At 30.6% G+C, this 21,653-nt stretch overlaps 1 protein-coding gene across 1 annotated transcript in view; it reads left to right on the top strand.

Moving 5' to 3' along the window:
• The first annotated feature begins 11,035 nt into the window (after nucleotides 1-11,035).
• LOC129222912 (cell adhesion molecule DSCAML1-like) overlaps nucleotides 11,036-21,653 on the top strand; it is a 58,157-nt gene continuing 47,539 nt past the window's right edge. Inside the window, 4 exon segments of the mRNA XM_054857473.1 lie at nucleotides 11,036-11,834; nucleotides 13,762-13,812; nucleotides 17,842-18,003; nucleotides 20,078-20,230. Coding sequence (XP_054713448.1) covers nucleotides 11,036-11,834; nucleotides 13,762-13,812; nucleotides 17,842-18,003; nucleotides 20,078-20,230 — 1,165 coding nt within the window.

Below are 21,653 nucleotides of genomic sequence, written 5' to 3'. Positions count from 1 at the left end.
TGTTGGAGATTGAAATCCGTTGTCTCTCATAAGAAATTCAGTTTGATAAATAGTTAAAGCCTGTTGGAGACTATACATTACAAAATTTAGTTTTTTTTTTCTGACTTAGTTATTTTCTTATAGGAATTTCTTTAAATGGAAAACTATAGACTACGTGACAATTTTAGGAAAGTTGTTTAGGAAATCATCGGTATTTTTTTTAGCATCTTCAACACTGAAACTACAGTAGAAAATCAAAATAATGAATTGAAAAGAAAAAAACACACATCAAAAAATACTGTTTTGGAGTGTTTTGTTTTGGGTAATTAAACAAAACTGGTGTTTTTTTTTTTTTTTTTTTTTTTTGAGAATGCCAACAATTTAATTTTAAGAAACACACACACACATAATGTTATATATTCCAAGCTCAAACTGTAGAAACTAAAAAAAAAACTAGTATCGGAATATAGGCCATCTTAAAACAAAGATCACGCAAACATATAATCCATTAATTATGCATAAACTTCGAAACCGTAGCATTTTAAAGAACAAATTAGCTTTCTAGCAGAATAGAGTAAAAAAAAAAAACATGATCGTCATAAGAACCTAATGATATTTTACTTCACTTAATTAGCTCGATAATTCGAAGTACACCATAAGAAAACTTTTTATATATATATATTTGAAAAATGTGTTAGTCAATTAAGCTTGTTAAACGTTAAAAAAAAAAGTTAAAATTGTAAATTGAACTATAAGTTATAGTATCTTCTGTTTTAGACTATGTTGCTTTATTTAGAGGCTGTGTTATCCAAACAGAAACTTTTAACTTCGAAATCTACACAAAAGGATCCTAGAAATTTAGTTTTGTTTTTTAGTTTTGTATTGTTTAATTTTCCATTGTATGATGTATCTGGTAAGTGAAAATTTTCCGACACTAAAAAATGCGAATAAAAAACCAACCAAAGATGTTGCTCAATATATTTCTTCAAATGGTAAAATTTAAGAAACACATCTCACCTTAAATTGATCTTGATATGTAAAATACTTCTCAACTACATTTTCTTTAAGAACTAAACTCAATTTACGAGACTTCATTTCCTCTTCTTTGTACTGAAATTAAGCAGCACACTTTAAATTTCCTGTTTATCGCATGCGGCCTCGTAAACGCAGTTTAAAAGGAGTAAGTAATTTCATTAATTGCTTTACTTAAAGATTGGAGGCGTGAAATTAAAGGTGCACCATAAAAGAAATTGCTATGCGTTTAAAATTTAGCCGTTTAAAAAGAAAACTATGTTTTTAATGAAATTGTTAATTACTTATTCCGTGTAACAGAATATCTCACCGGTTGATAAGCAAGAATAAAATCCAAAGTAACATTCTTAAATGTTGCGAATGAAACCCACACTATCTTCAAAGTATGTCCAGAAAATTAACTTCTTCCAAATTAACCGTCATTTGGTGATTAACATTTATGGTTGTTGTATCAAAAATAAAGGTAAATATCTTTAAAATAATTTAGCACGCATTAAATTAAAAGCAGCTCTTCATGTTCTTTGCTACCTTAAGTTATCTAAAACTTATTTCGAGTATCATTTGAAATATTTTCGTGAAAAGACGAACGTTTATGATATGCAAATTATTTTATAATGGTATTAATGTTACTTTCAACACTCGAGCTCAATAAAATAAAAAAAATCTGAAGTTGATTATTTTTATGATCGCATTTATTAGTTTTTAATTGCTGTATCAAAACGCATGATCATTACTGGTATTTTACACACAAGTGTATACTTAGTTGTTTAATTAACTGTTTCAGTTTTTACTCGCTCTAAATTTTAGTCGAGGAAAATAATTATATTAAAAATCAACCAAAAAAGAAAAGGAATTTCCTATTTATATCTCTAATACATAATTTACCCTTTTTTTAGTTACGTATTCTATATATTTTTAATTTCCTGTTAATTTACTATATCTGCAATGTTAGGTGCCTAAACATTATTTATTAAAAATATTTTTATTAATAATTTCATGGAAGAAGACCAAAACTGCTTACCCGGTCGGATTTAAGAAGCAAAATGTTAAAAAAAAACTTTGCCCATGTCTCAGAACATTTACGTAGGTTGTATAGAAAAAAATATTGTTGTTATATATTTTTTTCTTTTTCTTTCTTTCTTTGTAAAGAAATTTTGAAAAAAAAGAAGGAATAATACTTCAGTTTGTGTCTATCAATAGTACATCTAAGAGTGATTCGTAAATTGCCCTTAAATCTTATGTAGATAATAAAATTTTCTTGGAAACTAGGTTGTTTTTATACGGTTTGCCGTCATTTTGCATTCCGCAACGAGATAAAATGAAAGAGTACTCATTAATCTTAGTATCCACTTATTAATTACTCTGCTATTAAATATAAAATAGTTTTGTGTTCAAGTAAGATAAAATATCTAGTTATTTTTTATGAGCTGTTTTAGATGAGTTAAGCAGCTGAACATGGTTATTCTCTTTAGAGTTCATGGATGTAAACGTGACCAATACAGGTTAAATTTTATTCTTCATGCTCAAAGCCTTTAAGTAAGCATCTAAATAAGATGTAGAATTTCCTATTCATATGTTTACATCCATGTACAAATTCAGGAAGTTACACATTCACATTTGATTTTATTATTGTTATTATTTATGCACTTATTTATTTATTTATTATTTTGTCAAGAAACGTTGAAAACTTTTAGCCTGATTTTCCTTTTAACATCATCTCCGAATGATTTTTTTTCTGCCCGTCTAAACGAGCACACGAAATATCCCTACTGACCATCAGGAAGCATAATGTCACGAGCTTTTTCGTAAACTAGGGGTTTGCGTACGTATGTACGTTAGAGTGTCCCCCAAAAAAACGGAGGTCCTTTTTTCAACTCGCGCACTTCCTTATATTTTTCCTTTTAGGTCATAAGAATTCTTTAAAAAAAATCATACAATTTGAACACGGAGGCCCTTGCCGACTTGCTCCTGAAAGTAAAGCAACTCTGTAAAAAAATTGGGAGTACAAAATTAATTGTTGATAAAACGATGCCCCTATAAATCCACAAGTATCATAAAAATATTTATCCAAATCAAAAATATTTAGGAATCCAGCAGGTAGCCTAAAGTTGTTGATGTGATGATGATTTTCTTCGAAAAAAGGATATTTTTCTACTTTTATTTTCAAAAATTACTTAAATACTTAAGTAAAATATCAAGTTAAAAAATTATAAGCGAATACGCGAATACATTTTTAAATCAACATTTGCAAAGGAATAATAATAATTATATATATATATATATATATATATTTATATATATGTATATATATATATATATATATATATATATATATATATATATATATATATATATATATATATATATATATATATATATATATATATATATATATATATATATATATATATATATATATATATATATATATATATATATATATATATATGTGTGTGTGTGTGTGTACTAGGTACTTTTGAGTACTAAGTGAGAAACTTAAATATTGTAAGTCAGCAGAAAAGTTCGATTTATCGCTAATTACCGACTTAAATGTTTATATTTTTTTTCAGCTTGATAAGTTCTTAAATTTTACCTTAAAAAATTTTAAAAAAACATTTATAGAAAAAACTAATTTTTCGAAAAAAATAGTTTTTCTATAAATGTATTTGAGACATCCAAACGTACGTATACGAATGGTATCGTAAGAGTGAAAATGAGATAATCAGAAAACAGTATAATACAGAACTTCAGAGAACAGAACATTTTTGTCCGTAGATTCTCAGATTGGTTTAGTTGGTCACCTCCCTTTTTGGTTGCATTTTATTCTAAAACGGGTCTTAATACGTTTTCTGTAGAACGTCAATGTTATATTCAAAACAGAAATGTCGTTATTTGGGGATTATTTGACGAAATATTGCCAAACCTTATGTTCCCAACTTGGCTATATGTCAATATATTTGATTACAGAATTATAATGTAAATTCATTGCCTGTTAGACGATATTTTGCGAGATTCTCGTTTAATAAATGCGAAAATTCTCAATACATTCAAATTAACCTGTGCAATCATTTATGTATTTGAAATGGCATTTTGCTCTCTTTAACTACCATTAACTCGTTGTTTTGTTCTTTTGGCAAGTTATGTATAGTTTTCTATAGCGCAATATCAGAGATCAGCAACCGGAGAAAAATAGTATTTCTCCTTACATTTTAAAGTGTCTTCCTCTGTGTTTTCCATACTCATGACACTAGGTCTACAAAAAGCAATAGCGTCCCCTTATGCAGTTTCATGAAAAAAAAATATTTACCACATCCTTGTAGTTGCAGAAATATTAAAAAAAACTAGTTGATGTGTGCATCACATGACTTCCTTTTACTCCAACTTAATGTCATTTCCTCATTACTGACAAGTTTAATGTGATTCAATAGTTTACTTTCTAAATATCAGAAACAGTAGCCAAATTAAAACAGATTTTTAAATAAAAAATCGCCAAATTTGTCGCCAAGTTGGCGACAAAACTTGGCAACCAAAAGACTGGCGAAATATCGCCGAGTGTTCGCCAAATTATAACACCACATGAGTTCCAATGATATCCCGCAAAAAAAGGGCAAAGGACCCCTTTAGAAACACCCGAATGCAAACAAAAGTGACGGTGTCCAACTAGACCCTACTGGAGTCTACGTATCAAATTTCAACTTTCTAGTACTTACCGTTCTTGAGTTATGCGACATACATACGCACATACGCACATCTGTAGATACGCACAGACATACATCCGTACATACAGACGTCACGAGAAAATTCGTTGTAATTAACTCGGGAATCGTCATTATGGATATTTCACGTGTCTATACGTTCTTAGGCACTTATCCATGTGTGGTCGAGTCGAAAAAAAAACTCAGTATTCATTCGAGGGTGATTAAAATGGAAATTAAGGTCGATTTTTGCGTGAAATTTTTTTTTTGAGATTACAATACTTCATTTTTGGTAAAAGGAAGTAAAAATAATTTAGTATTACTTTCAGTACCCGTGCATTACTAATAACTAGGCTTGCCATATTTCTGAAATTTTCAACCGAAACACCGGAATCCCCCTCACCACCACCCTCTCCCCCACACACAGCATTGTGGGCTTTGAGAAAACAATCATTATCCCTGCAACATAAATTCCAAAGGACATATACACTAGACTTGTTTTTAGAGTATTTTGGAAAGTACTTGATTCTCAGTACTATTAATAAATGGTTACTAATTATGAACCTAAACCAGGGGTAACGGACTGATGTGTGCGTCACATGACTTCCTTTTACACTAATTTAATGTTATTCCCCTATTATTGCAATTTTAATGTGATTTTCTCTATAAGTATCTAAATATCACCAACAATGGCCACGTTGAAACCAGATTTTTAAAAAAAAATTAAAAAGAATCGCCAAATTTGTCGCCAAGATGGCGACAAATCTTTGCGACCAAAAGACTGTCGATATATCGCCAGAATATATCCGCCAAATTATAACATTATAACATATTGAGTTTGCATCGAAATTAACAATTATATCCCCCCAAAAAGGAGCAAAAGACCCCTTTAGAAACACCCGAATGCAACCAAAAAAAGAAGTGCACAACTAGACCGCACTAGGAGACTACGTGCCAAGTTTCAACTTTCTAGGACATACCGTTCTTGAGTTATGCGACATACATACATACACACATACGCACATACATACGTACACACAGACGTCACGAGAAAACTCGTTGTAATTAACTCGGGAAACTTCAAAATGGATATTTCGGGCGTCTATATGTTCTTAGGTACAGATGTACGTGTGGTCGGATCGAAAAAAAAATCTCAACATTCATTTGAGGGTGAGCAAAATGGAAATTAAGGTCGATTTTTGAGTGAAAATTTTTTCGCGAATACAATTCTTCCTTTTTTGTAAAAGGAAGTAATAAAAAAGGACATTAGGATTTTGGCTGATAACCAGGACGTCTACGAAGCTTACAATAACAGCTTCTATTTTGATGTACAGTCGAGTACCGACTTACGCGAGGGATGCTTCCAAGACCCCTCACGTAAGTTGAAATTTCGCGTTGTGGAAAAGGGTCTGTGTAAAAGTTTTTATAAACATACCCAAATATTTTAAACTTTGTCAACACCATCTCAAATTGTTAAAAACCATTTCTCAACTATACTGCCGTGTGCAGGTAAAGGGCAGTAACTGCAAATTTTTCATTTTTCATTTTTTTTTTTTTTTGCATTTTTGTCATTTATTGTACGTTATCTTTATTGTACAAGCTCCCTTATTTGGCATCCGTTAAAAAAAAAAGGCGACAAAACATCGTCTAATTCCAAGATATCCCTATGGTTAATATTGATTCCGATACACATTTCTTCAAATATCTCAAAAACACCTTTCTGCAGATACTGCCGTTTACCTGCACACGGCAGTATACAGTACTGTTTCTTACATAAAACATTGAATTTTTATTTGTATTTTAAATTAAAAACAAAACGCTTTATTCAGCATAAAATAATGCAACGATGCACAAAATCAGTCATCAATGGGAAAGAAAGACATACAATATACCAGTACGGAACGTACAGTATGTAGTAAGAAATACAAATGCACTATAGTTTTATGGTACAGTAGATTCTTTAATGATATTGGAAAAAGTGAAGATGATAATGATTTATGCTGCGTGATCAAACCGTTATTCTTGCATATTTTTAAATACACAGTACAGTTGCTTCATTAGTTCTTTTATAATCTCTTCATCTATGGCAACGCAACACCCGTCTTCCTGGTTTCTTAAATTCACAATACAAGAACAGCTTCCATTTTCATAATTTTTGCATTTTGCTTAGATACTATTTGATGAACTTTTACAGACTACTTTTTCTTCACTTTTAAGTGCACATATGGAAGATTCACTCATATTTAATTGTCCTTCTACCTTCGACGCATTTGTTCAAACACATAATGTTTAGCTTTTCTTTAATTGACAGAAACTTTCTCTTTTTCTCTCTATATATTCACAAGATGAAACAGCGCTCTTAGGTGTCATTGTAATTCGACAACTTTTACATTTAGAATGAAAAAAAATGGAAAATGAGGAGTAATTACTTGTACAAGCGATCTATCAGACTTGTATGGTGTGGAACCTTCCGCGCTCAGTGATGCTAAAGGGATGAAAGTCCATTTACAAAAAAAAAAAAAAATTAGTAGCCAAAAATAAAGCCGATACGATCAGCGTGATTCCCTTCCGAAAATGTTCGTGTTGCTGGCGAGGAATTTGCGTTATATCTAAAATTCTTTACTGGTGAAAAAAATCGCGTTATATCCGTAAGTCGGATCGCGTTGTACCGGGAGTCGACTGTATTAAAAAAATGCAATTATTTAATAGACGCAGAGGAAAATAATGTGATGTCCGCTTCAGGTTTTGTTCATAAGAAATACGTGAAAAGGGGGGTTATTATTCCATTGAAGATTTAAATAATTGTTGTGGTGCGTAATCAAACCGAGGTACACGGAGAATAGAAAGGTACATTTCGTATCCTGCTGATATTTTCGGGAGTGCTGATGATGTCCATAAATTTTGCTAAATCTAGGTAGATACCGACCACCGCATTGAGAGCATACTACATCACTGAATCCATTTCACCGCAGAATGTAACTTTATTGATGAAAGCTAGAACTCTGACGCGGTAGAAATCTATACATATTGCTTGCTCAGATAATAGAATAATTTGTCGTGTGCTCAGATACGATTATACAATTTCAAGGTTAATAGACGATTTGGTTGCAAACATTTACTCTTATTGAAAAACTAAAACATATAAGGTAGTTTTGTTCCCAGTAAAATATTAGTGCATCCCCCGCCCCCCAAAAAAATCATAAATAAATTAGCTGTTTCAATAAAATTTTTTTATTTCTTTTTAGTTTTAAGTAGTTGGAAATATGTGCTTGTCAATTCCTCTTGCACAGGTTTTTGAAGAAAATTCTCAATAAAGAAAGTAACTATGTCTCACTATTTTAAAACTACATTTATCTTTTTAATTTAATAAAAGTGCATATCTAAGCTTTAAAGTTATACATCTAAATATGTTTCTTAGTTTTCGAGCCTTGCCTGATGTTTTGATACTTTTGTGCAGCGTGTTGGAATTTACAATATAAAAAGCTCTGAAACAAAAGAATTGCAAAATTGAAGTAATATAATATTTTAAATTTAAAAAAAATGAAAAAAAAGAGAGAAAATCAATTACAAATAAAATATCACAAGGAAAATAAGACTTGTAGATTATTGTATGCCTTAATAATAACCAAAAATGTACTTTATGGTGGTGTGCCTTATATGATATACCTCATGGATGGCGTTAAAATAAAGTAAAGAAAGTTTCCAAAAATATTGAAATCAATTAATCCGGGTGATAAATATATCGCTGTGACAGCTTTACCTGTCCCAAAAACATTTTTAAAAGACTAAGTTATATTTTCTTTAATTACAATAAGTAATTCAGTTATTAAAGTAAAATTATATTTTACTTGAAGAGACAATACAGCTATGGCATGTAGTTTTTAAAGATGTTTTTACTCATTTTTCTCACTAAAGCAAAGTTAACGGCAAATATATACTATCAGGAACGAAAAGCTCATGAGTGCATGGTCTAGAAAACATTTTTTTTCTGCTAGAGATTTTTTTTTTCAAAAAATCTGTCTATGTAGGAAACATACAATGATTGAAAACTGTCGCAACAAAAAAAAAAAAAAAACATTGAAGTGATTTCGCTCAAATAATAAAAAAAAAAGGAAATGCGATACTTTCGGCAGCTAATCGCCAAAGATTAAACTGAACGTTGGACGAGCACAGCTCTAAGCTTTTCCAGTATAGTAATATATTTATGCGAAATTACATGGGCGTTGTCTATCACTATGGGAACTAGAAACGTGGCGTGCACTTTTGTGACATTTCTTTTTACGTTTTCACGGAAAACAAAGTAACACTCGTATAATTTAAAGATATGTCAAATTCGTGCATACTATTTTTTGCTCAATGTTTGATAATTCCAAGTTTAAAATATGTATTGGTCATAAGCTTGAACTGCGTTGTGAAGAGAAATTATTCTTTTTTGTGTACAAGTTGATATGAAGTTGTTTGATTATTTTATGGAAAAAGCATGTTCAGTTGTATTTTCTTAATAAAAGTCGATACAGAATAATACATGCTCTATGTTCTGAACTTCCCGTACTTTTTCTAAAAGAATTAATAAAATATTCTACACAGTTTCTTATTCTTAAGTATAAGAATTTTGTGTTGAGACACGAGTATCTGACGACCTAAAAGTTAGAAGATAACACATCTTTTAGTAAATATTTAAATATCATGAAATATGCAAATGTGCATGTTTACCCACAGTTGTCATCGTATATATAATACCCGCTCTTGACGTCATCAACAATGAAACTCGCGCCACTGCATGATAATTCGATAGTATATTTTCATAATCTTTACAATGCAGAGAAAGGTTTTATTGTAACAAGGCTGAACTGGATCCGGTAACTTAAATGTTTTACTGGTAAGACTGTGTCATTTCAAAAGAATGAAGAAATGAAAAAGTGGACAACAATGAACGCTATCTACTGGATTTTAGGATTAATCCAGTAGATAGCAGTATTAAAATTTCAGCTATCAAGGTATAATCAAACCGGCAATTTCTTCGTTTCAAATGTACACTACTACTTGTGAAAATTGCAACACCATGAAGGAAGCATCATAGTTGAATGAAATTTAATACACAGTTGAGTGACAATGGTACAAATAAATGATTACATTTTCAAACCAAAAAAACAATAAAAAGAGATAGAAATTAGTATTTTGTGGGTTAGTAAATTGGGATGGAAATCGCAACAGATAGATCAATAATAATGAATCAAATAAGATTTAAAGGGTCTAAGAACCTTCAACTTTCAAAATTCTCGACTTTCCGGAAAAAAAAATATGTTATGCATATTTTAATTCTGAACTATTTGATACCTTATTTATTACCATACAGAAAAACTTTTCAAGTTATCATAATAACGCGTACCCTCTTCCCATAGAGATTTATGTAAACAGCAGCTGTTAAAGCTTCTTTTTCTCAGGTGCCGGTTTCTTCGGTTTTCTCGTTTTCCGCGTATGATATTTCAGAAAGTTTGTTATATATTTCCGTAAAACTGTTAATGTATCTTTATCTGGTTTATATTTATGACCTGAACCTAAATTTATTTATTTATTTATTTTATTTATTTATTTATTTATTTATTCATTTATTTATTTTTTGAAATTCTATAAGTAAATATCAAAATTTTCCAAAATTTTGGGCAAAAATATGTATTCTTTTAAAATATTAACTTTTATTTTAAGTTAAAATTTAGGTTCACTTCATAAAAATATACCAGACAAGCAAGCATGAAAAGTTTTGCGGAAATATATAAGAAACTTTCTGAAAGCCTTTGTCCCTCATTTTAGGTAAACGAGGTCGAACTGTAAGAATGGTGTGCTAAATAAGGCAATGCACATCACTGAGGATAAACCCCTTTTTTTGCGCATGGTAGTAAAAATTTGCTAGATTGTTACTTTTTCGCCATCAGAAAGATGATAAAAAAGCGTCGTGAGTTTGTTATCTGCAAAGTGTAGAAACATTTATTACAAAACAGTCCGGTCAAAAGTGTCTAATTTTATTTTTCAGCATTTTTTTTTCTTCTTCTCTGATTTTTTAGTTTGTTTAGAATAAAATAGTTGCTACATTTGTGTGACAATCATGATTTGCCACACCTGTCCCCAACTGCATTTTCATCCTCCACGCATGTGATAACTCTATCGCACCAAGCAGCTTTTTCTACCTCGCGGTTTCGACCACCTGTAACTGCAACCGCACAGTTAACTGTGAGATTCCGGCGTGGTCTCAGTTTTTCCGACTCGGGAGTAGTTCGTGGAATTTTCTACAAGAATGTGATTTTCTTAAGAAGACTTACTCCTGGTATGGGATGCTAAAAGACACAAAAAACTTTTGTAACAACTGTAGTGCTTGCATGGAAAATAAACCTAAAGCAAAATTGACAACACCAAAATTTGTTAAAAAGAGAGATCTCACCTGTGGAGAAGTAATTGCAATTGATGTTGTGGGAAAACTACCTAGGTCACACGATCAAAAATTTTATATTTTAACAATCATTGATTATTTTTCCAGGTATTTGGAAGCCGTACCCTTAAACAACATTAAATCTTCCACCATAATTTCCACCTTAAATCAGTATTTCTCACGTTTTGGAATTCCAAAGACTCTGCTGTCTGACAATGCTCCTAACTTCAAGTCTTTGGAATTAGAACATTTTTTGAAATCACTCAATATTGAGCATAGAAATTCATCTATATACTATCCACAGAGTAACGGGGTTATTGAAAGGACTCACAGAATAATGAAAGAAAGCCTGTCTGCTATGTCCAACTCTGTTTGTGAGTGGTCTGATAGGTTACTTTTTTTTAAGCTTCATTATAATAGTTCCAAACATTCTGTTACTAAATTTGCACCTGCTGAAATATTCTTTGGTAGGAATCTGAACTTACCTTCTACACTGACTTCTCAATCTAATGAAGGGGAAAGCCCATCTAAATATCTAAAATTGCTCAAAGAACATATTCTAGAGACTAAGGAAATGGTAAAATTTAATGAAAATGAGTATTTTTCTAAACATCTGAAATACATTAAGGGTCGTGCCATTCCTAACTTTGAAGTGGGAGATAAAGTATTTGTAGAAATACCATCTCACACAAACACCTTTTTGTGTTTTTACAAGTACCTCTAAATGCAAAATTGACAAATGCTCAAAATGAAAGTACTGGTGAAATATATAATGAAAATGATGTAAACAATGATGTCGCATAAATGGCAATTAGCAAATTAATGAATTAAAAAACTTCCACAAAAAATGTTTTTGTTGCATAGTGAAATTTTTACTCATCTGTCTTGTCAACACATAGGTGTTAAGTGCAAAATAATTTTTTTTTCTTCTCTTTGGATATTTTTTTGGGAATGGTATTTTCTAGTGTTTTGAGAGCTCACAAAACGCAGTCGTTTTTTGTCTGACTGGTCCGAATTTTCGATTGTAGGGAAAATATTTTTTTTTCAAAGTGTCAAAAATATTTTTTTTTTAAATTTATCTTGTGTTCTTCAGTCGGTATCTTGCTTTCATAGATCAACAGAGACAAAATTTTTAGTGAACTGCATTACTCCACCAAATATGAATACTGGCAAATAAACAAAAATGTATTTTTTCTCTATGTAAACATACAGAAATTTTTAAGTTGCATTTTTAGCTGCATTACATTTTGTTTGAACATCTGAAGTTTTAGTTTATGCGCATAAGCAAAATATACATGTCATTTGCAATCATTGCATTAAGAAAGTTAAATCATAAAATGAATATGAAAATTATGATTTGCACAGAATTTTCAAAAAATTAAAAAAATATATATATCTTTTGTTCATGAGAAAATTCAATTGAAATTCACTACTTCACGTGTCAAAAGTTAATGTCTGGAAAATTGCAAGTGATGGAAGATAATTAGAATTTGTCCAACATACTACTATATTAAAGAAAAAAGAAAATTTTTGTTATGGGTGATTGCAAAATTTTTTCCTTTTAACATATTTAATCGAAGTTTACGCTGGTTTTTTGTCAAAAAAAAAAAAAAAAAAAAAAAAAAAAAATAGCCATTAAATCGATTTTTTACGTAGGTCTGAAGTGACTTTTGGTATTATTTGTATTACTTATATTTTGTGTGTACGTATACATTTTTGCTGGTTTATTTGTGTATTGATTGTTCGTCATGTTGTGTTCTATATATACCAAATTTTCATGTTTTCATTTTCGGGTGATTATTCAAGAAACGTTTATTTAACCTTTTCCGTGAATTTTTCTTGGGGGGGGGGGAGGAATGTGACAATCATGATTTGCCACACCTGTCCCCAACTGCATTTTCATCCTCCACGCATGTGATAACTCTATCGCACCAAGCAGCTTTTTCTACCTCGCGGTTTCGACCACCTGTAACTGCAACCGCACAGTTAACTGTGAGATTCCGGCGTGGTCTCAGTTTTTCCGACGCGGGAGTAGTTCGTGGAATTTTCTACAAGAATGTAGTTTTGTTAAGAAGTTTAAGAAGTCTCCTCGACTCCCCGGCTCCTTTTGGTGTTCGGGGGTCACGCACACAACTCGTGTGGAACTGTCTCAGCTGCAATGATGTAAAAAAAGAATTTTGGAAGTGTTACAAATATACCTCAATAACCGCCAATGCTGCAGAGTGATCTTCCGTGGAGCCCTCTTTTTTTTTTAATCAACAAATTAACCTTGGTGCCTCTGCTTGATTATTCATGCACCAATAAAGTCTACGCTGAGTGTCCTCTCTGGAACTTTTCCGCTAATTCAAGTAGGATGGCGACCGCACAATACGTTCCTTGTGATTCCGGATTCCTGATTTGATCGCCTGAGTGTTGCAGACGCCGTATGGAAAGATAGAAAGAACGGTCAACGTTTCCTTGCTGGCTCACGTGCATCTAATGAGCACAATGCTCATGAATGGAAATCCTGATGCATCGGGAAAGTATTTAACTATCCAGTAACAAAACGCATTAAAAGAAAATCAACAACCGTTCACCAAATCGTGTGCGGGGCGATTTGTGTGTTTTTTTTTTATGAAAATAACATTTGAGTTAAAAAAGTGAAAGTGTCGTCGATCCACGTGCGTCTGGACATTAGAGGTTGTATGTTTGATTTATTTTTGTGACATTCCATATCATCTGTAAATAGATCACCTGTACAGCAATAGTTTAAAGCTAAAATGTAGTGTAACAATTTTTGAATGCTCATCATATTTTAATTCTGATATGTAAATTATCATTTTAATCTTTTTGCTGATCAGCAAGGTCTAACAGTATTTATTCTAGTAATGGCTATAATTTATGTACACACTACTATATTTTTTGATCATGGCAAATAATATTATTTTTATTGTGACAATAAACCAGCACTTTTTGTTTCTTAACCTTTTTTCATGCGCTCATTCGACAAACCCTTATCTTTGATACCTCCATTAATCTAGTACCAAACTTTATCAATTTGTTGTAGAAATCTTTCTATGTGTAATTGGGGAATTGAAAAAGAAAATGATGCTCCTCACTCATTTTCTCCTATGGCTTAAGAACTATAGAAAAGTAGATCGTAGAACAATAAAGTCATGACTAGCATTATTAAGACTCCGGAGTCCTTATTAACATACCAAATGATCGGGTGGAGGATATAATCCTGTGCTGCATATTCTGTCCGTATATGCACAATCTGCGCAGGGGTTACCGAAAACAGAAAATAACGACTGGTTCTTGAAAACTGTTTAAGTTTTTTGAAAGTTTTCTAAACGTCAAATGCTTAGTAAAATGCCATACATGAAGTATTCCCTAATTTAACTAGACAACAAAATTTTACAAGAAAAATATTAAAACACGTTTTGTGTGTCTTAAATCTGTAACAATATTTACACATTTTTTAAACTTTGTTGAGCGATAAATGTGTCATTCCAACTCAAATCAAAATTCAATTAATTTCCTTTTTATAGCTTATATAACAAGTAAACTCAAATAGAAACTCATAGTAAATATCGGATACTCATTTATTTAATAATAAAATTACATAAAAACACAATATTAAACTCAATATATATTACTCAATATATAACTCATATTAAACGCAGTATAAATATTCTCAAATTTAATTATTTTATTTCAATAATACTAGAACAGCTTTATTAGCCTTTCAACATAAATTATTTTACTTATACCTTTAGAAGAAACACAATAAATAATCTCATCTTGTAACATGTATCTACTTTAACATTTAATTATGATGTGCGTTTTATACGATAAACGATATGGGAGGGGAAAAGTAGAAAATATCCTTAGTTTCTGATAAATCTATATGTTTCAGGTCATTCGTATCGTCACTCATCAAGAAAAATGTCTGAACTCAGTTACCGATAAAGACTACAATAAAAATGAGTTCGTACCATTATTGGAAATGTCATCATAAGATGTCTTTTTCTAATATATCTGCAAATCCTTAGTAATGTCATAATACATCAGTTGTATTTAAGGTATCGCTATTTATTTGGTTCGAAATATCATCTTTTACTTCTAAGTTAAAATAAACTCTTTTAGAAATTGATTCTTTAAATTCTAAATGGTGTGGCCTAAGAAAGATTAGAAAAATATAATTTTTTGTAACAAAATTAATTTGTTTCTATAAAACAATTCAATTTGAAAAAAAGAAAAAACTGTACAAATCATTTCTTAAAATTTCATGCAGTAAAAACGCAATTTTTGCTTTTACATAGCATGACAAATACTTGAATAAGAAAGCAGCATACACTGTAAAAAAAATCCGAAACGTTACTGATTATTTCCGAGTAACGTTGCAGGATTTCAACGTTTTTTATCCCCTTCCTGGAAAAATCAAGGATCTTTGTCAAAAAGTTTTCTGAATTGCTACAAGTTACACGAATGCAGACTTCTCATCGTTATGAAAAGCATTTTTAGCTCCCAGTTTAAAGATTAACTGAATGTATTTATAAAGTGTATCGGCTTCATTTCAATAAGCTCCCAAAGGGAGCGAATAAGTCCATGGACTGCGTAGCTTTGTTAGAATTGCAGTAGAGTTAAACTCTTGATACTCTCTTACACTTCTGTCTCAGCTTCGGTCATGCTTCCAATACTGATTTTAGAACTTTCTAGATAAATCAGGAAGGTGCCAAGCTGTTATAATATAACTACTAGAGACGCAACTGGCTTTAACTGGGAAGATTTCTGAGTTCTTCAGGAAGCTTCAAGGATAATTTCAGGAAGGTTACTGAATATTAGCGGAAAACTTTCCTGGCCTTTTCAAGATATGTTACTGTCAAAAATTGGGCACATCAGCTGCCCATTATTTTCCAGGAACGTTTCTGAATCGTTTTTACAGTGTAGGTTTAAAATAAAGTTCCATATTAAGCTCAATTGTATATTAGAAATATCTACATAGTATAAAATCATTTCTCCAAAAAGCGTCTGTTTGTTTGAACGCGCAGAACCCAAGAACTACCCGGCCGATTTCGCTGAAACTTTCACAGCACCTTTCTTTTAGAACCGGAAAAGTTTGCAGACCAGTTCGAAAAAAATCAACGAGTAGTTTTTTTTTTATTCGAATCTAGGCCCAGTTTTTACATAAATTCCCGAACATAAGGGTGCAAAATTACTTGCACATATTAATATAACATATCGTTTTAAAAGGTAGAATTTTCCGCGTTCTAAGCAATTTTTCAATGCTCTTACTTAATTACGGCAGAAGTTATTTGCGTTTTTAGCTCGAATTTTTTTAGGCTTAGCTGAAATTTTGGCACTTCTTTCTTCAATAATCTATCAATTAAAAGTGAGGAATTGTCCCACTGTTTTCATTTTGACACCATTGAAAAAAGCGATATTTTTTACTCCAGATTTATCTCGATCTATAGTCGAAAAACTAAGCTTCTATCTCGAAAAGAAAAAAGTTGCAATCCTTTTTAAATCAAGTTCAAAAAGCCTCATTTAAACTCAAATTGATAACCATTTTCTTTCGCATTTTAATTCCTTAAACTTATTTTATTTTATGTTTTCACGGTTATGTTTTTTAAATCCATCTTTCTCATTTTAATTCTGAGTACTATAATATTTGTCGTCATTGCTTGGAAGGGAAATTTTGCATGATGTTTTTTTTTTTTTCTTTTATTTATGCCTGATTGTTGAATTTACGTCACTTAACACAATTTTTATTTTCAAGGTGGACCGGGCAAAGCCGGGAAACGCAGTTAGTTATTTATAATAAAATGTTTTTTTGTTTCTTTGTATTTACTAATTAATAACTAGTAGCAAGGCTCAACTAAATCTTTTAAAGCAGAGCAAAAAAAAAATATACATATATTTTTTTTATTACGCCAAAAAATAAAGTCAAAACCGACTGTTCTGCTTGCACTATAGTTAATGGTTTTCTTATGAGTAAATGTCTAGGTGATTATTGCTTATTTAATTGCTGAAAACGAAATGGTTATTGTTTTTAAATGAACCTCAATCATGAAACGACCGTAAAAAAGTTACATATATTTTAAGTATTGATTTATTACAAAACATTAGTGATATTTTTATTTGAAAGAAAATGATACAAAATTTAAGAACAACAAAATTACTTAGGAGTTTTCAATACAACTTTGACAAAGCAATTTCAAATTAATGTTTACATTTTATTTCGACCATGTGTGAATGTGTCAAAGACTGCACTTATAGCGGACATAACAAAAATATATATTTGTAATTTTAAACCATATAAATATTATTTTACATCTAAATATTATTAAAAAATATGAAGAAGAAAATAACAGGAACGATTGTAGAACACGATTACAAAATTGTCTTTGAAAAACCTCCGGAAAGAATGACATTTTGCTAACTCGAGCCAAGCTTTCATTCATAGTAGATGTCGACTGATCAAACACAACAACATTTGTATTGTTTTTTGATTAAAAAAAATGTATCAAGAGTTACGGAAAAAGCAGCTTCCAGTTTTTGATATTACCCATAAGTTTTTTCAAAACATTATTTTCTTCTGTTAAAATCTTTAAAAAACATATTTTGTTGAAACTATTTGTTAAAACTAATCACCTGTTGAGTATCTGTAATATAACATCAAAAATGTCTAAATGGTATATTTTTAACAAACTCCTTCTTTCCTTTCAGCGGTAATGCAATACTATGAAACTCAGGTGTATGATGTGTTCGTGACAAAAGGAAATACAGCTGTCCTTAAATGCCACATACCGAGCTTTGTAAAAGAATACGTTTCTGTTATGTCCTGGATGCGTGATGATGGCCACATCATTCATCCCGAACCAGCTTCAGGTAAATTATTCCTAACTTTATTCTTCTAAATGCATCCATTAAATTGTTGTCAGTACACTCTAACATGCTTTTGGGCAGTCTTTTGTTGTGTGATTTTTTTCTATGCAGTGTATGAAAATTTCAATCAAATTGGGACCAAGTGACGAAATTATTATTTAACCAATTGCTTATCTATATAGGACGAAAGTGATTTGAACCAGTTTACCACAAGAAAGTTCACGTGTTGTTCAACTGCGAAGGACGTTTAACACGTTTTAAAAAGTTTTGGATGCGTAAAATAAAAACAAATGCGAGCAAAATCTTTAAAAAGTTTGCATGTGTGTTTTATTAATCAAATTATAAAAGATTTGGCGAGATTCCAAGTAGTTGTGGTGTCTTGAATTCGTTTAAGGGGTCTAAGGACCTTTAAACTTCAAAATTTTCGATTTTCTGGAAAAAATATATGTTATGCACAGTTTAATTCTGAACAATTTGATACCTTATTTATTACTATACGCCAAAAACTTTTCGAGTTATTGTAAAAATGCCGAAACTTTCCCCATAGAGATTTATGTTAACAGTAGCTGTTTAAGCCTCTTTTTCTCAGGTGCCGGTTTCTTCGGTTTTCTCGTTTTGCGCGCATGATATCTCAGAAAGTTTCTTATATATGTCCGTAAACCTTTTAATGTATGTTTATCTGGTTTATATTTATGACCTGAACCTAAATTTATTTATTTTTTGAAAATTATTTATTTATTTTTTTGAAATTTGGTAAGTTAATATCGAAAATTTACAAAATTTTGGGTAAAAAATATTTATTTTTAAATATTAACTGTAATTTTTTAGTTGAAATTCAGGTTCAGATCGTTAAGATGTATCAGACAAATATGCATGAAAAGTTTTACGGAAATATATAACAAACTTTCTGAAATATCATGCGCGCAAAACGAGAAAACCGAAGAAATCGGCACCTGAGAAAAAGAGGCTTAAACAGCTGCTGTTAACATAAATCTCTACGGGGAAAGTTTACGCATTTTTAGAATAACTCGAAAAGGTTTTGACGTATGGTAATAAATAAGGTATCAAATTGTTCAGAATAAAATTATGCATAACATATATTTTTTTAAGAAAATCGAAAATTCTGAAGATTAAAGATCCTTAGACCCCTTAAAGGAGCAATCTATAGTTCGTAAGTTTCGTACGTTTTACGTTATTTTCAACTTGTGTCTTGTTTTATTCTTCCCCTATCCATCGCATCAAATAAATAAATAAGAAAATAAAATAATGATAAACACTGTGTTGCACCGTGAAGTTTGGAGCGATCTCTTATTTGGCTTTTTTATGAATTACCTATTAGGGTGGTTCGAAAAAAATCGATTTTTTAGTTTCGGAATCGCGTTATCTCTCAAAAGTTGTAGTTTGGTATCCTCACAGAGGGAAAAATATATGTGTAAAAAAATGTAAGTTGGCACCTTCATTTCGCGCATAAAGCTGAAAGTTTGAAAAAATTTGCTAAAAATTAAATTTTTCAAAAAATTACAAAATTAATTCATTCATATTTTTGTCAGGCAACAGCCATAAATTGTCAGTATATAGCGTAGTTTGAACTTAAAAAAATATATATAGCTTTTACATAAAATTTTTCGTTTGCGCATACGCCTTAAATTGGGGTAAAATTTCCTGTTTAATCTAAGGCATATGCGCAAACTAAAGATCTCATTTAAAAGCTATAAAATATTTTTAAGTTCAAACTACGTTATATACTGACAATTTACGGCTGTTACGTTATGAAAAAAATTGAAAAAATAATAATTTCAATTTTTTCTGAAAATTTCAATTTTTAACATATTTTTTTCAAACTTTTAGCCTCGTGCGTAAACTGAAGATGTCAACTTAGATTTTTTTTAATTTTTTCCCCAACAGAGGATACCAAGCTACAAGTTTTGAGAGGTAACGCGATTCCGAAAAAAATTGTTTATTTTTCGAACCACCTTAATACGTATTCTTCACACAAAAACATGTTTACTTCAAATTTATAAAAAAAAAAAATAAAAAAAGTCTATGTAACTATAAAAGGGATGAAATATTTTTATAGGTGGCCGTTATAGCGTTTTTCCAAGTGGTGAACTGTACATCAGGCACGCTGATCCCAGTACAGATGGTTCAAGGAAATACTACTGTCAAACTAAGCACAGAATAAGTGGAGCAATTAAGCAAAGCAGTTCTTCAGGAAAGCTTATTATTACAGGTATACCAGAGTGCTATATTGTTTCAATCAAAGAAATAGAAACCAATATTTAAAGCATTAGTTTGTTTAAGCGTACCGGAGTGTGAAACTTGAAGATAAAATAGTGAGTAAGTTAATATTGAATCTTAATTAAATTATTTCTAAATTCATTATGAATGTGAAAAGATTATTTTAAATGTGTCATTTTATTTACGAGAGGAGTTATATTTTTAGGATAGCTAAAGTTGAAAATAACTAAATTCCAAAAATTTTCGCCAAATCCCGTTTTTAAACATTAGAAATGTTTTAATCTCTCAACAATAATACCAATGGTGATGATGACGATGACGATGACAACAACGAAGGCGATGATGATGACGGAACCTCCGGAAGTCTCTTCGCTTCGAAAGGTGGAGGTCGTGGGTTCGACATCACTGGGGAGCGCTGTTTTTTTTTTTTTTTTTTTTTTTCTGTCTGGTCCCATTACAGTTCGTTATAACCAATAAAAAAACCATGCACATGGGAGGCAAAAAAAAAAAAAAAAAGATCTAGTTAAAAAGCAACTACAATATCACTATTATAGTGAATAGTGTAGTCGTATTACGTAATACAGTGATTTAAAAACATATGTAAGAAATAAACATTGATTAATTTTAAAATTCAAAGTAGCGATTGACTAAATTAATAATAATAAGTTTTTTTTCTTTTTTTTTTTTTTTTCAAATTTAATATGAAGTTTCATGCTGTATCTTAAACTATAATTAATATAGAACTTTAAAAAATTAGATATTTATTTCGTATTTTAATTAAGGATTTCAACAAAGAATTAGTTCTGTTTACAAAACTTTAACGACATTTTAGTAAATGTTCACGTTTCATGATTTATTATATCTGCAATAAATTAGGGTTTTCTCAAGTCTTTTGGGACCATTACTTAATGATAACGGGATTTCTAGAGCATGTAAATGCAAGATTTAATTGGATAATTTTAATTTTCAAATGCAATTCAAATTTATCAACAGAAAATATGTGTTGCGATGGCGATAAACACGAAATGAAGTTATAAAATGCAACATTATTCTGTCTTTTAATATTCAGAAAAACTTCACATTTTGCAGGTATTGTGCACGCTTTAATAAATAAAAGAAGGGTTACATTATTTATTCGACTCTTTTATTAAGATTCAGAAAATAAATTCTAATACAAATAATAGTTTTGTTAATCTCATTCTTCAGACACTTTTCATTATTCGGAGTTTTGTCAGCTTTATTACACCTAAAGTAAATGTGTCAGGCATAAACACTAACATAAGTATTATGTTACTGCGTCACATTATATGAACATTTATTATCAAAACGTCTCAATGGAATCTCTAATGTCCTGTAATAAAAATAAGAACTTCTTCAAAATTACTCTGTCTTTCTAAATTCTTAAGTACTCATAT

The sequence above is a fragment of the Uloborus diversus genome, chromosome 5 (assembly GCF_026930045.1).
Source record: "Uloborus diversus isolate 005 chromosome 5, Udiv.v.3.1, whole genome shotgun sequence".
Lineage (NCBI taxonomy): Eukaryota > Metazoa > Arthropoda > Arachnida > Araneae > Uloboridae > Uloborus > Uloborus diversus.
The sequence above is the reverse complement of the archived record's forward strand: the minus strand, read 5'-3'. Positions and strand labels throughout refer to the sequence as shown.